This window comes from Borostomias antarcticus (assembly GCF_949987555.1).
Source record: "Borostomias antarcticus genome assembly, chromosome: 16".
Taxonomy (NCBI): Eukaryota; Metazoa; Chordata; class Actinopteri; order Stomiiformes; family Stomiidae; genus Borostomias; species Borostomias antarcticus.
The window spans coordinates 2,831,528-2,846,535 of record NC_140249.1 but is presented as its reverse complement, the minus strand read 5'-3'; the positions used below and the strand labels follow the sequence as shown (position 1 = coordinate 2,846,535).

At 48.0% G+C, this 15,008-nt stretch overlaps 1 protein-coding gene across 1 annotated transcript in view; it reads right to left on the bottom strand.

Moving 5' to 3' along the window:
• The window catches only part of LOC311319572 (nardilysin-like), a 33,201-nt gene extending 22,422 nt beyond the window's left edge, over nucleotides 1-10,779 (bottom strand). Inside the window, exons 1-13 of the mRNA XM_084451139.1 lie at nucleotides 10,759-10,779; nucleotides 9,874-10,182; nucleotides 8,842-9,067; nucleotides 7,188-7,269; nucleotides 6,840-6,993; nucleotides 6,115-6,188; nucleotides 5,193-5,288; nucleotides 3,668-3,790; nucleotides 2,293-2,350; nucleotides 2,127-2,200; nucleotides 1,952-2,021; nucleotides 699-776; nucleotides 445-565 (exon numbers count right to left, since the gene is read on the bottom strand). Coding sequence (XP_084307265.1) covers nucleotides 445-565; nucleotides 699-776; nucleotides 1,952-2,021; nucleotides 2,127-2,200; nucleotides 2,293-2,350; nucleotides 3,668-3,790; nucleotides 5,193-5,288; nucleotides 6,115-6,188; nucleotides 6,840-6,993; nucleotides 7,188-7,269; nucleotides 8,842-9,067; nucleotides 9,874-10,145 — 1,428 coding nt within the window. The 5' untranslated portion in view covers nucleotides 10,146-10,182; nucleotides 10,759-10,779. The remainder of the gene's footprint in view (nucleotides 1-444; nucleotides 566-698; nucleotides 777-1,951; nucleotides 2,022-2,126; nucleotides 2,201-2,292; nucleotides 2,351-3,667; nucleotides 3,791-5,192; nucleotides 5,289-6,114; nucleotides 6,189-6,839; nucleotides 6,994-7,187; nucleotides 7,270-8,841; nucleotides 9,068-9,873; nucleotides 10,183-10,758) is intronic.
• Between the last annotated feature and the right edge of the window lie 4,229 nt (nucleotides 10,780-15,008).

Sequence of the window (15,008 nt, the reverse complement as noted above, 5' to 3'; positions counted from 1 at the left end):
GACCAGCCTTACGTTAGCGGGAGACCAGCCTTACGTTAATGAGAGACCAGCCTTACGTTAGTAGTAGACTAGCCTTACGTTAGGTTATAACGTGAAAAAGGAAGTGACATAGTTTCAGGATGAAGAGGACAGGGAAGTGACGTCACACAGGAAGAATTTGTAGTTTTAACAGACTGATCTATGAGAACGAACTACAAAGTTAGAACAACAGTCAAGTAGGAAAACAAAACACTTTGGTGAGACTTGAATTTCATTCACAATACTGTACTGAGAGACAGAGAGAAAGAAACAGAAAAGAAAGAGAGAGAGTGAAGGGGGGCAGAGACAGAAAGAAAAGAGAGAGAGAGAGAGAGAGACACTGAAAAAGAGACAGAGTAAGGCAGAAAGAGGGCGATAGAGAGAGAGAAAGAGAAAGAGAGAGAGAGGGAGGTATATACAGTGAACCTGGTAGAAGTTCTGGAAGCCTTGGTCAGTGAGGGTGATGGAGATGGAGAAGATGGAGTAGGTCGTGTTTTCGTCAAACCCGGTCTCACTGTTCCCTCCGAATAGATCCAGGGCCCAGCACCTACACACACAACACAAAGCTTTAACACACATGCAGCGCACACACACACACACACACACACACACACACACACACACACTCACACACACTCACACACAAAGATGCTCACATACATGTTGTTAAGTTCACTCACTTCTTCCTGAGCATTGATAGGATGCTGCCAGTGCCCTCATGACCAATCAGCCAGGAGATGTAGTGGAGAGGCTTCACCCTGGTAAAGAGAGAGAGAGAGAGAGAGAGAGAGAGAGAGAGAGAGAGAGAGAGAGAGAGAGAGAGAAATGGAGAGAGAAAAATGGGAAGAGAGAGAGACAGAGAGATGGAAAGAGACAGAGGTAGAGAGACAGAGAGATGGAGAGAGACAGAGAGGGAGAGAGACAGAGAGATGGAGAGAGACAGAGATGGAGAGAGACAGAGATGGAGAGAGACGGAGATGGAGAGAGACAGAGATGGAGAGAGACAGAGAGATGGAGAGAGAGAGAGATGGAGAGAGACAGAGATGGAGAGAGACAGAGAGAGACAGAGATGGAGACAGACGGAGAGAGACAGAGATGGAGAGAGACAGAGATGGAGAGAGACAGAGATGGAGAGAGACAGAGAGATGGAGAGAGACAGAGATGGAGAGAGACAGAGATGGAGAGAGACAGAGAGATGGAGAGAGACAGAGATGGAGAGAGACAGAGATGGAGAGAGAGAGATGGAGAGACAGAGATGGAGAGAGACAGAGATGGAGAGAGACAGAGAGATGGAGAGAGACAGAGAGATGGAGAGAGACAGAGATGGAGAGAGACAGAGATGGAGAGAGACAGAGAGACAGAGATGGAGAGAGACAGAGATGGAGAGAGACAGAGATGAGAGAGACAGAGATGGAGAGAGACAGAGATTAAGAGAGACAGAGAGATGGAGAGAGACAGAGATGAGAGAGACAGAGATGGAGAGAGACAGAGATTAAGAGAGACAGAGAGATGGAGAGAGACAGAGATAGAGAGAGAGAGATGGAGAGACAGAGATGGAGAGAGACAGAGATGGAGAGAGACAGAGATGGAGAGAGACAGAGATGGTGAGAGACAGAGAGATGGAGAGAGACAGAGAGATGGAGAGAGACAGAGAGATGGAGAGGCAGAGAAAGAGACAGAGAGAGAGAGAAAAGGGGGGAAAGTCCTTCCTGATACTGTAGCTAACCTTTGTAAGCCATTAAACCATACAGATAATGAAGTGGTTATTCACAAAAGAGTCACAATCACTAATACTTAACCGATCATCTAGAACTGTTCCCAGATCACACTGTATGTTTATTGTTAGTTCCTTATCAAAGGCTTTCTAAGTGACTGGTCATGGTAGAGAGCTGGCAGAAGCGCTGGTCCCTGTCTGAAGGCACCGGGGGCTCACCTGTAATGCTGCTCCTGAGGGGGCAACGCCCAGGTGATGTTCAGAGAATGTTCCTTCCTCACAGGAACCACTGAAACACACACACACACACACACACACACACACACACCATAGCTGAGACGCCATCCCAGCAGTGCCGGTATAAAGGGTGTGTAGAAGGCGGTGCTGGCGGTACCTCTGTACAGCTTGTGGAAGGCGGCGGTATCAAACGGCTCCACCAGCTTAGAGAAGTCGGGCTTGGGCTTAGCGCTGTCACCGTGGAAGCAAGATAACGACGTTACCAACCGCACCGACAGCCCGTAATAAGAACGAGTCAAAGCGTGCCTACGGGGGGCACTCACTTGTTAGGTATGGCGCTGAAGATCTCTCTCACCCACTTCTCCAGGGTGTCCAGCCTCTCTGTGGGAGACGGGGAGTTCGAATCAATCAATCAAAGCTTTATTTGTATCGCGCGTTTCATACATAGAGGCAACGGAAAGTGTTTTACAGAGAACAAGGGAGGTGGGCATACGACCCACTCCTACATATTCCAGTTAGGACTAGGAGGTGCTCACACCTGGCTTCAGGCACACAACACACTCTAACATACAACACACTCTAACATACAACACACTCTAACATACAACACACTCTAACATACAACACACTCTAACATACAACACACTCTAACATACAACACACTCTAACATACAACACACTCTAACATACAACACACTCTAACATACAACACACTCTAACATACAACACACTCTAACATACAACACACTCTAACATACAACACACTAACATACAACACACTCTAACATACAACACACTCTAACATACAACACACTCTAACATACAACACACTCTAACATACAACACACTCTAACATACAACACACTCTAACATACAACACACTCTAACATACAACACACTCTAACATACAACACACTCTAACATACAACACACTCTAACATACAACACACTAACATACAACACACTCTAACATACAACACACTCTAACATACAACACACTCTAACATACAACACACTCTAACATACAACACACTCTAACATACAACACACTCTAACATACAACACACTCTAACATACAACACACTCTAACATACAACACACTCTAACATACAACACACTCTAACATACAACACACTCTAACATACAACACACTCTAACATACAACACACTCTAACAGAGAAACACAACAGGGCAGCCCTCTGAACAAGGATTCCACAGAGAAGCTCCCTTACAGGCTGTATATGAACCCTTACAGGCTGTATATGAACCCTTACAGGCTGTATATGAACCCTTACAGGCTGTATACGGACCCTTACAGGCTGTATATGGACCCTTACAGGCTGTATACGGACCCTTACAGGCTGTATACGGACCCTTACAGGCTGTATACGGACCCTCACAGGCTGTATATACGGACCCTTACAGGCTGTATACAGACCCTTACAGGCTGTATACGGACCCTTACAGGCTGCATACGGACCCTTACAGGTAAGAAAGAACCCTTTAGGGCTTCCAACAGCACTACGGACGGAGCTGAAAAGGGTTCTATATATGGAACCTTCTTTAGACGGTTCTCCAAAGGGGTCCTTTTTTTTAAGAGTGTAACTTTTCGGGTTTCACAAGCAACGCTCTGATTCTGGGACGGACTGAGAGTCCTCGGCTCTGGACGGTCTCCCTGGGAGGGGATTGACCTCTGACCTCGGGACTCCACGGCCAGGGTCATGTAGTGGGCGGAGTAGTATCTCTTCCAGAAGCAGCGCAGGCGCTTGTAAACGCTGATCTTCTGCTTCTTCGGATCGTGCTTCAGGGTCCGGGCGTTCCCTGGTGACATCACCACACAGACGGTGTCACATTCGGTCCCGAGAAACATGATCATCCATCAAAATGTGTATCAGATTGAACATCCGACACATTAACACAGAAACATGAGGGTTCTACAGGGGTGGGACTACAGTATCTGAACATAAATAATGAGACAACGAGGTGTGTGTATGGTGCAGTGTGTGTTGCGTGTAGTGTGTGTGGGGCGTAGGGTCTAGTTGTAGAAGGTGTAGTGTGTGTGGGGTGTAGGGTCTAGTGTGTAGAAGGTGTAGTGTGTGTGGGGTGTAGGGTCTAGTGTGTAGAAAGTGTAGTGTGTGTGGGGCGTAGGGTCTAGTGTGTAGAAGGTGTAGTGTGTGTGGGGCGTAGGGTCTAGTTGTAGAAGGTGTAGTGTGTGTAGGGTGTAGGGTCTAGTGTGTAGAAGGTGTAGTGTGTGGGGGGTGTAGGGTCTAGTGTGTAGGTGTAGTGTGTGTGGGGTGTAGGGTCTAGTGTGTAGAAGGTGTAGTGTGTGTGGGGTGTAGGGTCTAGTGTGTAGAAGGTGTAGTGTGTGTGGGGTGTAGGGTCTAGTGTGTAGAAGGTGTAGTGTGTGGGGGGTGTAGGGTCTAGTGTGTGGAAGGTGTAGTGTGTGTGGGGTGTAGGGTCTAGTGTGTAGAAGGTGTAGTGTGTGTGGGGTGTAGGGTCTAGTGTGTAGAAGGTGTAGTGTGTGTGGGGGGTGTAGGGTCTAGTGTGTAGAAGGTGTAGTGTGTGTGGAGTGTAGGGTCTAGTGTGTAGAAGGTGTAGTGTGTGTGGGGTGTAGGGTCTAGTGTGTAGAAGGTGTAGTGTGTGTGGGGTGTAGGGTCTAGTGTGTAGAAGGTGTAGTGTGTGTGGGGTGTAGGGTCTAGTGTGTAGAAGGTGTAGTGTGTGTGGGGTTTAGGGTCTAGTGTGTAGAAGGTGTAGTGTGTGGGGGGTGTAGGGTCTAGTGTGTAGAAGGTGTAGTGTGTGTGGGGCGTAGGGTCTAGTGTGTAGAAGGTGTAGTGTGTGTGGGGTGTAGGGTCTAGTGTGTAGAAGGTGTAGTGTGTGTGGGGTGTAGGGTTTAGTGTGTAGAAGGTGTAGTGTGTGGGGGGTTAGGTCTAGTACAGTATGTGTAGGGTCTAGTGTGTAGAAGGTGTAGTGTGTAGTGTGTCTAGTGCGGGTCGTTCAGTGATCGTAGGGTCGGCGGTTCAAATCCCGGCCCCTCCTGTCCACATGTTGAAGTGTCCTTGAGCAAGACACTGAACCCCAAATTGCTCCCAATGAGCAGGTTAGCACCTTGCATGGCAGCTGCCGCCATTGGTGTGTGAATGAGAGGCCTTCATTGTAAATATAATAATTATGTTGCAAATATAAGTGCGGTCCGTTTCCCATTGGTGTTCATTGACAGACTCACCCCAGCAGAACTTGCCCATGGGGTGGCCAGGTTTCGCCAGACTCCCGAACAGCATCTCCTTCCTGTGGGAGTCTGAGGGTTTGGCCAGCTGGTACTCTGAGAGTGACAGAGCACACGGCCCGCAGTTACACACCACACACACCAGACACACCACACACACCACACACACCACACACACACCAAACACACCACACACACCATACACACACCAAACACACCAAACACACCACACGCACACCAAACACACCACACACACCAAACACACCACACGCACCAAACACACCAAACACACCACACGCCCCGCAGTTACACACCACACACACACCAAACACACCACACGCACACACCAAACACACCACACACACCAAACACACCACACACACACCAAACACACCACACGCCCCGCAGTTACACACCACACACACCACACGCACCAAACACACCACACACACACCAAACACACACCAAACACACCACACACACACCATACACACCACACACACACCAAACACACCACAAACACACCATACACACCACACGCACCAAACACACCACACACACCATACACTGCACTAGGAATGTACTACTGTATGACATACGCAATGCAAAGTTAAAGGAGTAGTAAAGGGAAAATGCATGTTTAGCCCTGTTTTAAGGTTACTTGTGATCATATACAATGATTCCGATCAAAACGTTGACAAAGCTAGCATTTTCGAGAAAGTTGATAATTGCTCTACCACCGTTTTGGTCATACAATGGATGTGGATGGGCATCTTGAAAAATCATCCAAAAACATGTTAAACCCTCGATTTCTCGAAACCCTACTCCTTTAACAGTTTCATCATGAGCTTGAGAGGTCAGTTGGAAACTGGTCAGAAAATGACAGGGCAATTTGTTTTTCTTTACCCATGATGCCACTCACCACTGTCCACGGCCTCCACCTCCCTGTCGATGGCGTCCCGGATCATCAGGGGGCAGATGAAGAACTGCGCCCATCTGGAAGGGGGGTGGGAGGGGCAGATGGGACACAGTCAGTGACCGACCAATCAGATAGACACAACAACAAGACTGTGGTCATTCTGTCTCTCCATGTCCGTCTCTAAGCACCACTACCATGGCAGGCCTCACATGGACAGTTAACCGGAGAAACTCTCCACACTTCTCCCCCGTCTCCCAGTCCCTAACACAATCAGCACAACAGACGGACAACAAGAACAATCACAACAAGCACCACAGCAACAACAACAACCACAACAACTGTCAACCTGCACCACAACAACAGTCTCTCACCAGTTAACCACAACAACAACAACAATAACAACAGTCTCTCACCAGTTAACCACAACAACAACAACAACAACAAGTCCCTCACCTGTCAACAAGCACCACAACAACAACAGTCTCTCACCAGTTAACCACAACAACAACAAGTCCCTCACCTGTCAACAAGCACCACAACAACAACAGTCTCTCACCAGTTAACCACAACAACAACAACAACACGTCCCTCACCTGTCAACAAGCACCACAACAACAACAATAATAACAACAACAACAATAACAACAGTCACTCACCTGTCAACCAGCACCACACCAACAATAACAGTCTCTTACCTGTGAACAAGCACCACAACAACTGTCTCTCACCTGTCCAGAGCCTCTCTGAAGTGCTTCCTCGGGACGTCGAACTGGAAGACGGTCCTCTCACAGTCGGTGGAGGCGTTGTCGCTGCCGCCATGCTTCTTCAGGAAGGAGTCAAAGCCATTCTCAGATGGGTACTTCCTGCTGCCCATGAAGACCACTGAGAGAGGAGAGGGGGAGAGAGAGAAGGAGAGAGGGAGGGAGAAGGAGAAAGAAAGAAATGCCAAGAAAGAGAGAATCCGTCATCATGTTGCTCTCATCTCTAGGGACATTTTCCTAGGACAAGGCAGAGGGTCCTGTGTCTTGGCCAGGGATCAGAGTTCAGGTCACAGTGAGTTCAGGGGTCACACTCACTGTGTTCCAGGAAGTGGGCGAGGCCTGGGAGGTCACTGGGGTCACTGAAGCTGCCGACCCCAACACACAGCGCTGCTGCAGCCTGACACACACAGGATATGATGTCATACACAGGTTGCTCGATATCAATAACACATGGAGAGATTCAAGATGACGGAGTTAGTGGCAGCACCCCTACAGGCTCCAGTTAAAAGTTTTTAGTTTTGTCCTTGAATTGCTATCTTATCGCGCAATAACCCAGTATTGCATAACTAGTTAAAGGGGAACGCCGCTGTCATAGCAAGTTTAGCTCAAATGTCACTTTGTCCTCAATGAAACCGATCCGTACACACCAACATTTAACCGATCCGTGCAGTAGTAAGCTAGCGCCTTTTTCCTCTGTGCGCGCATCCCCTTTATATAATGGAGGTCTATGGGCCTCTGCTAAAAACTATGAAACTGTGGAACAGAAAGATATTCAAATTCACGTTCTGAAATCCAGCAGTTATCCAAACCATGTTTCAGTAAATGGTAATCTTTTGGACCACATAGCTTTTTTAGATAAATATAATTTGAATTGGACAAGCTATTAGTAAACTACGTACTAATGAATTGATAATAATTAATAATAGTTTATCCACCTATATTTGGCTCCATCTGGCCTTCCATGAGTTTACCCATCTAAACACAAATTAATACATGTTTAGAAGTGAGTAACAAATCATTATATAAAGGTTAGTAAATATATTTGTTTTCATCATCATTAGGTCGTCCTCAGACGAGCTCGACAGCGAAGTCTCCAATCATCTCCGTCTTCCATACATCCAGCCAGTTCTGCAGAACTCTCCCCTCCTGCGTCCCTCCTCAGTACGTCCAGGTATGTTGGTGTGGGACGTCCTCTTAATCGGTGCCCGTGTGTCGGCTCCCAGAGCACCAGCTTGCTGCCTGGGAGTTCATAATGTCCGTGGCAGTGGCCAGCAAGTTTCATCCTCCTGGATGCCACTTTCTCACTCAGCTTTGGTAGCCCCCCATACAGATGCTTGTTGGTAACATGCTCGCTCTGGTTGATATTTAGTACCACACGCAGCATTCTGGTGTAGCACCCATCCAGAGACTTCTGCAGGGTGGGCTTCAGGGTACAAGTTTCACAGCCCTATAGGAGGACTGACTCCACGGTCGCATGGAAGAAGCTCAGTTTGATGTGTCGAGGGAGATTGGAGTTCCACACACTATTCATGCCATGTTAAGACCATGTCAATAGTTTATAGACCTTATTGGGATGTTATTCTAAAGCTGTTATTCAAATGGCTTGCTATTTCTCTAAAGTTGTTTGTGGATGATCAACTATTTTTGAGGGATAGTTGTAAATCATTAACTGACTATTAACAAACATTTTACACATCATTAACAACTTATTAACTAACAGTTTGAGAATGATCTATTAACTATTTATAATGATCTATTAACTATTCATAAAGGATTGTTATTCTAAAGTGTTACCTCTTTTGTGCTTGACAATGTTTATGTTGCATTCTCTCACAAGCTCTTGTAAGTGCTAATATGCTGTTCAATTTGTTCAATAAGATATCAATAACACATACTCATCAACCAGAGTCCATGTTGAAATTGTGGATGAGTGATTGTTGACATTGTTGTTGATGTTTATCAGAACTACCTGTTTATCCGAGTGTCCTTTCTTCCTCTTCCCTTCAGTCTCCTCCTCCTCCTCCTCCTCCTCCCCAGACTCCTCATCTGTCCACTCTCCACAGCCATCGTCTTCGTCCTCCTCCTCATCATCATCATCATCCTCATCCTCACTATCTGACTCTTCATCAGAGGCTGACGTGCCATTGCAGTTGGATATGAGCAGGGCTCGAAGACCATTGGTCAGCTCAATATACCTGGATAACAAGGGGTCAAAGGTGAGACAGAGTCGGGAGATGACAGGTCTTGTAAGGTAGTGTAGGAAGGACCAACATGCATGGCTGATTCCTTGACCTGTACTGTAGGCTACATGTAGGGTAGTGTAGGGTAGTGAAGGTAGTTTAGTGTAGGTAGGTTAGTGTAGGGTAGTGTAGGGTAGTGTAGGTAGGGTTAGTGTAGGGTAGTGTAGGGTAGTGTAGGGTAGTGTAGGTTAGTGTAGGGTAGTGAAGGTAGGTTAGTGTAGGGTAGTGTAGGTAGGTTAGTGTAGGGTAGTGTAGGTAGGGTTAGTGTAGGGTAGTGTAGGTAGGGTAGTGTAGGGTAGTGTAGGGTAGTGTAGGTAGGGTTAGTGTAGGGTAGTGTAGGTAGGGTTAGTGTAGGGTAGTGTAGGGTAGTGTAGGTGGTTAGTGTAGGTAGGTTAGTGTAGGGTAGTGTAGGTAGGTTAGTGTAGGGTAGTGTAGGTAGGTTAGTGTAGGGTAGTGTAGGTGGTTAGTGTAGGGTAGTGTAGGTAGGGTTAGTGGTCAGTGATAGGTTAGTGTAGGTAGGGTTAGTGTAGGGTAGTGTAGGTGGTTAGTGTAGGGTAGTGTAGGTAGGGTTAGTGTAGGTAGGTTAGTGTAGGGTAGGCCTAGTGTAGGTAGGGTTAGTGTAGGGTAGTGTAGGTAGGGTTAGTGTAGGTAGGTTAGTGTAGGGTAGGCCTAGTGTAGGTAGGGTTAGTGGTTAGTGGTAGGTTAGTGTAGGTAGGATTATAAGGCTGGTTGCCTGACCTGTACTGCTTGGGGTCACTGACCTGTACTGCTTGGGGTCACTGGGGGATTTGATAATGTCGCTGTCTCCGGTGTTGTCCTCTCTCCCTCGGTCCCCCGACGCCTGGGCCGCCTCCTCCTGGCGTACTCCCCCGGGTTCCTCCTCCTGGCGTACTCCCCCGTGTTCCTCCTCCTGGCGTACTCCCCCGGGTTCCTCCTCCTGGCGTACTCCCCCGGGTTCCTCTCGGGCTCCCCGGTCAGACCCCGTGGAACCCGCTGAAGCCGTGGCGCTCTTGGACTTGTTGGTCTGCGGCATCCTCCTCCTCAGCAGAGATGAGACTTTGGTCTTCACCCTGAAGAAAGCAATGGTTATGCTCTGAACACTGTATAGCCTATAGCAGTGTACAGGGTAGTCTAGCACGTCCACAGAGAGGAACTACGCTACAGAACTGGTCAGCTCGACTCAGCTGTCATGCCAGCATCAGCATCCACAATAACGGACCCGTCTGTGGGTCAGAGAGACAGAGAGAGACAGAGATGGCCTCGACAATGCCGCTATTCATCCAGTGACTGCCTAGTGGCATCGCCCCTATTCACCATACGTCAGCTAAAATGACCCTCCTGACTACCAGCCGCCACCACCCGAACCCAAACTGCCCCTCTGTGCTCACAGATACAGGAGTGAGAAAAGCATCGCTTGAAAAGTGCGAATCACTGTTATTAAACGGGGCATTTATCTAATTATCTTATTACAACCTGATATAACATGAGTTCACCCGCAGAAAGACAGTGAGGAAAGACTTGCGACTCACACAAAGGACAAGAGCCTATTCATTGAAAATATTATAACTTTGTAAATGCACGTATACGATAGTCTATCTGAAGGGTTGGCTATGATACAAAAAAACTTTAACAGCTGTTGGTTTTACCGGCGATGTGTCCTTGCTTCTCGAAATCAGAAGGGCCTGGATATTGGGCACGTCTCGGATAATAAGGAGAGCTGTGATTCGCGGAACAGTAATGACGTCCCAACATCAGCCCCGCTGACTGGAGGGAACCACCGAGGAGGGCGTGTTCTTTTAGGGAGCTTTGACACTGATTGGTAGATGTTACATGTGTGCATTGAGTTAAGTTACAGAAAAAACTTCATGTGTTGGATATTTGGTTGCAATGTGACTAGTAGAATGGAACCTATCAACAGAACAGGGAATAATGATAATATATCACATTCTCATCTAATAATATGATTATAATAATACTATTATAATATATTATTAATATCATTAATATATAGCCTATAACATAGATTACAATTTAAATCATAGAATCTGGGTGTTTCTAATGGCATGTTTCAGTGATATGAACATTTTGTTTTTGATAATGATGGTTCTTTTTCTTTTTCGATTTCAGAAGGGAGATCCACTAGGGCTGGACAGCTGGCCAGAACAGTCAGATACATTTTTGCAATAGCTGTTCAAATTAGATATATATAGTCTTTTATTTTTTCCTTAATTCATTCAGTGATCCCCATCGTGCCCATGACGTGGAGGGGAGCACCTATACCTTCTAGCTGCCCGGAGATCATGCATCGATGCACTATGATGCTCATAGAATCCGAATATTGGCACATTCCACGGAGTCATCTCTTTAATACTGTAATGTAATAAAGATATTGAGTTTTCCATAACGTTTGAAGGTCATGGCTTTGACTAGACTACCTGATGTGCGCGGTGTCCTGCCAAGCAGTCAATTTGGGTTTTGCGTCCATTCAGGGGGTGAAATACGCATGTCTCGGTCTCCTCAGTAGATGGCAGCAGAGATGTTTAAGGGCCCGGCACAGTGCGATCACAGCTCGTTGTGAGAGCCTGCATTACAGACGTCTCAATAAATGACCACATGGGCCATTTATCCACCCTCATCAGTGCCCTTTAAAACAATGATGTAAAAGTCCATTGATTATCTGTCCTGCTTGGCATCCCACTCCCCTACAGTGGCCTCCCAAAGCAGGATATGTGTGAGGGGAGGGGGGCGTGGGGGGGGGGGGGGGGGGGGCTCCTGCTAGCTCAAAGCAAGCTAGAGAGAGAGATATGCCACTTGGGGATAGTGAGATGCACATCTCATGATGTGCAGAGTGTGGTGGTATCCCCTCCTCCCCCTGGTAAGGGTGACCCCCCCCGCCCCCACCTCCTCCTCTCCTCAGAGGACGATCTGATTGGCCCCTGGGCCTCAGTCGGCTGCGGGAGGTGATCAACACTGCAACCATGACAACCGCTGTCTGTGGAAGCGGGTAAACACAGGGATGCATCTAAATAGTCTTACTTGACCCTACTTTCATCCCCTCCTATCCTCTCCCCCTCTCCTCTCCTCCCCTCCTCTCTTCTTCTCCATCTGCTGAGATGTAAACATGCTGAGGATGACAGAGAGCAGGAATGAGGGAGGTGGAGGTTTGATGCTCAAACAACCAAAGAAGAAGAGGTGCTTTCTAAAATACAAGAGTCCTTGCACCTTGCAGGTTCTTAAAAGAAGATTTTACACTGCAAGTCTCACCTCTTCTACCTGTCACGCAAGGAGGTGGAGAGGAAGCCAGGGCTGAGTATTGAGACGCACCCAAAGAGACCAGCAGTGTGCGTGTCAGCCCCCATGATCAGACCTGAATGCCCGTCGCCTCAGGTGGACGATAATCATGCAACTGTAGTATAACTGAAGCATGACTTCATCCGCAGCGTTGCATCATGGGACTGGCGTGACTCAGATGAAGCTGCGGACCCTCCCCCATTGGTCCCCAGAGAGACCCTGAGGCGCCGTGGACATTGTGTTGCCTTGCAAATCACATTTAACCCCTGAGGATAATTAATGAAAATATCAATCGGCTGATTGATTAATTTTTGGGCTCATTGTCTGGGGTCGAAGGGAGGTGGTCAATAGCCAGTATTTGATTAGTCACCCTCGCTTACTCTGCTCTGCGTCCCCTCGCAACATCAACATTGACAAAGGGGAAGACGGATGCACACTGGGCAGCGCCTCGTCCACAGGCCAGGCCAGGTTCCTCCTGTCTGAGGGATAAAATCGAAGCTGTCCTTTTATTGTTCTCGCCCCCCTCCTCAGGAGAGATTGGTCTGGGATCAGGCGCATTAGTGTACAGCGCCAGCAACACAGCTCATTGTGGGTCGTATAGATTGCTTTTCGGGGGGGCCTTTTGGATAATCTCCTGCAGAGACGGTGACAACGCGACAGGGTGGGAGTCATGTTGCAGAACTCCAACTACACCTTAGGATTCCAAAGGGGCAAGGTTCCCATAGCAACTGGTTAAAATCCTAATTAAAACAGGTTTGATTAATTAGCTCAGCCAAGTCTGTGCGTGTGTGTGTGTGTGTGTCGGTGTGTGTGTCGGTGTGTGAGTGTGTGTGTGTTTGGAATGTCAGCATTTGCGTGAGAGTATAAGTCGGTCAGCCCGTGGGTATACTTGTAAGTGTGTGTGTGTGTGTGTGCGTGTGTGTGTGTGTGTGTGTGTGTGTGTGTGTGTGTGTGTGTGGAGAGTCATTTCTCCCAGGAGGCCTGTCCTTCCCCGTAGGACTTGGGTGTGAATCAGAGGTGAATCCTATGGAGCGCTAACAGAAGCACCCAGCCCTCGCTTCCTCCCCTGTCCGCCTCTCCCCTCTCCCCCCTCTCTCCCCTCCTCCCCTATCCCGGGCCGGACCTATCTCCACTTCTACAATTCTACCTGTCTCTCTCTCCTGACCTGCTTTTCTCTCCTGTCTCCTCTCCTCTTCTTGTTCCTCTCCTCTTCCCCATCCCAACCGTGATCTTCTACCCCAGCCTCCCCTCTACATCATCCCAACATCTCTCTCCCTCCTTCACTCTCTGTCTACCTCCTACCCCTTCACTCCTCCCCTCCTCCTTTCATCTCTCTCTCTGTCTCTCTCTATCTGCTATGCTCGTCTCCTCCCCTCCCCCTCCTCTTCCTCCTCCCTCCTCCCTCTTCCTTCTCTCTCTCTCTCTCTCTCTCTCTCTATCTCTCTCTCTGTCTCTCTCTATCTGCTATGCTCGTCTCCTCCCCTCCCCCTCCTCTTCCTCCTCCCTCTTCCTCCTCCCTCTTCCTCCTCTCTCTCTCTCTCTCTCTCTCTGTCTTCTGGGTACAGGGTGCCCTTGCCAGAATGATTGTTCCTTCTGAGTGACTAATGAGGGACTGGGGGCCACATGGACCAGCACACTTTAAATCACGTGTGGTAGACAGTCATTGAAACCACACGCAACGTTATGTAGACGGTCATTCAAACCCCACGCAACTTTATTTAAATCACATGCAGTAGAGGGTCATTCAAACCCCGTGCAACCTCAGCACACGTGATGTGTGGTATCAGGCTGCACGAGTCACGTTTAGAGGAGTCGACAGACAAGATTGCAGGAAGTTTGGGTGAAGTTTGGGCTATCTAGCGAGAGAGGTTAGCTAGAGAAGGAGGAGGTACAGTAGGAAGAAGTGAAGGAAGGAAGGAAGGAAGGAAGGAAGGAAGGAAGGAAGAAGGGAAGGAAGGAAGGAAGGAAGGAAGGAAGGAAGGAAGGAAGGAAGGAAGGAAGGAAGGAAGGAAGGAAGGAAGAAAGAAAGAAAGAAAGAAAGAAAGAAAGAAAGAAAGAAAGAAAGAAAGAAAGAAAGAAAGAAAGAAAGAAAGAAAGAAAGAAAGAAAGAAAGAAAGAAAGAAAGAAAGAAAGAAAGAAAGGAAGGAAGAAGGGAAGGAAGGAAGGAAGGAAGGAAGGAAGGAAGGAAGGAAGGAAGGAAGGAAGGAAGGAAGGAAGGAAGGAAGGAAGGAAGGAAGGAAGGAAGGAAGGAAGGAAGGACAGGCGGAAGGAAGAAGGGATGTGGGTGGAGGGAGTAAGAGTCAGCCTGGTTTGACAGAGAAGGAGGCAGGGGGACCCAGAGGGAGGAGGAGACGCAGGAAGAGAGGAAACAATCCTCATCCGTCCCATCCATTGCAGCTGCTCAGACAGCAGTAGGCCAGTATAAATAGAGGTCCTATTTTAGCGGCTCGCCAACGCTCCAAAAAGTACTTTCTGTCCAGGGTGCAGCTCCCCCAGGGAGAACAGAGACAGGTATCGGATGGCGCCCGATAACCATCTCTCTTACTTCCCCCCTGGCTACGTTTCTTAATTCACGGAGCCCCCGAGGTTCGCTAAGAGAAACTGC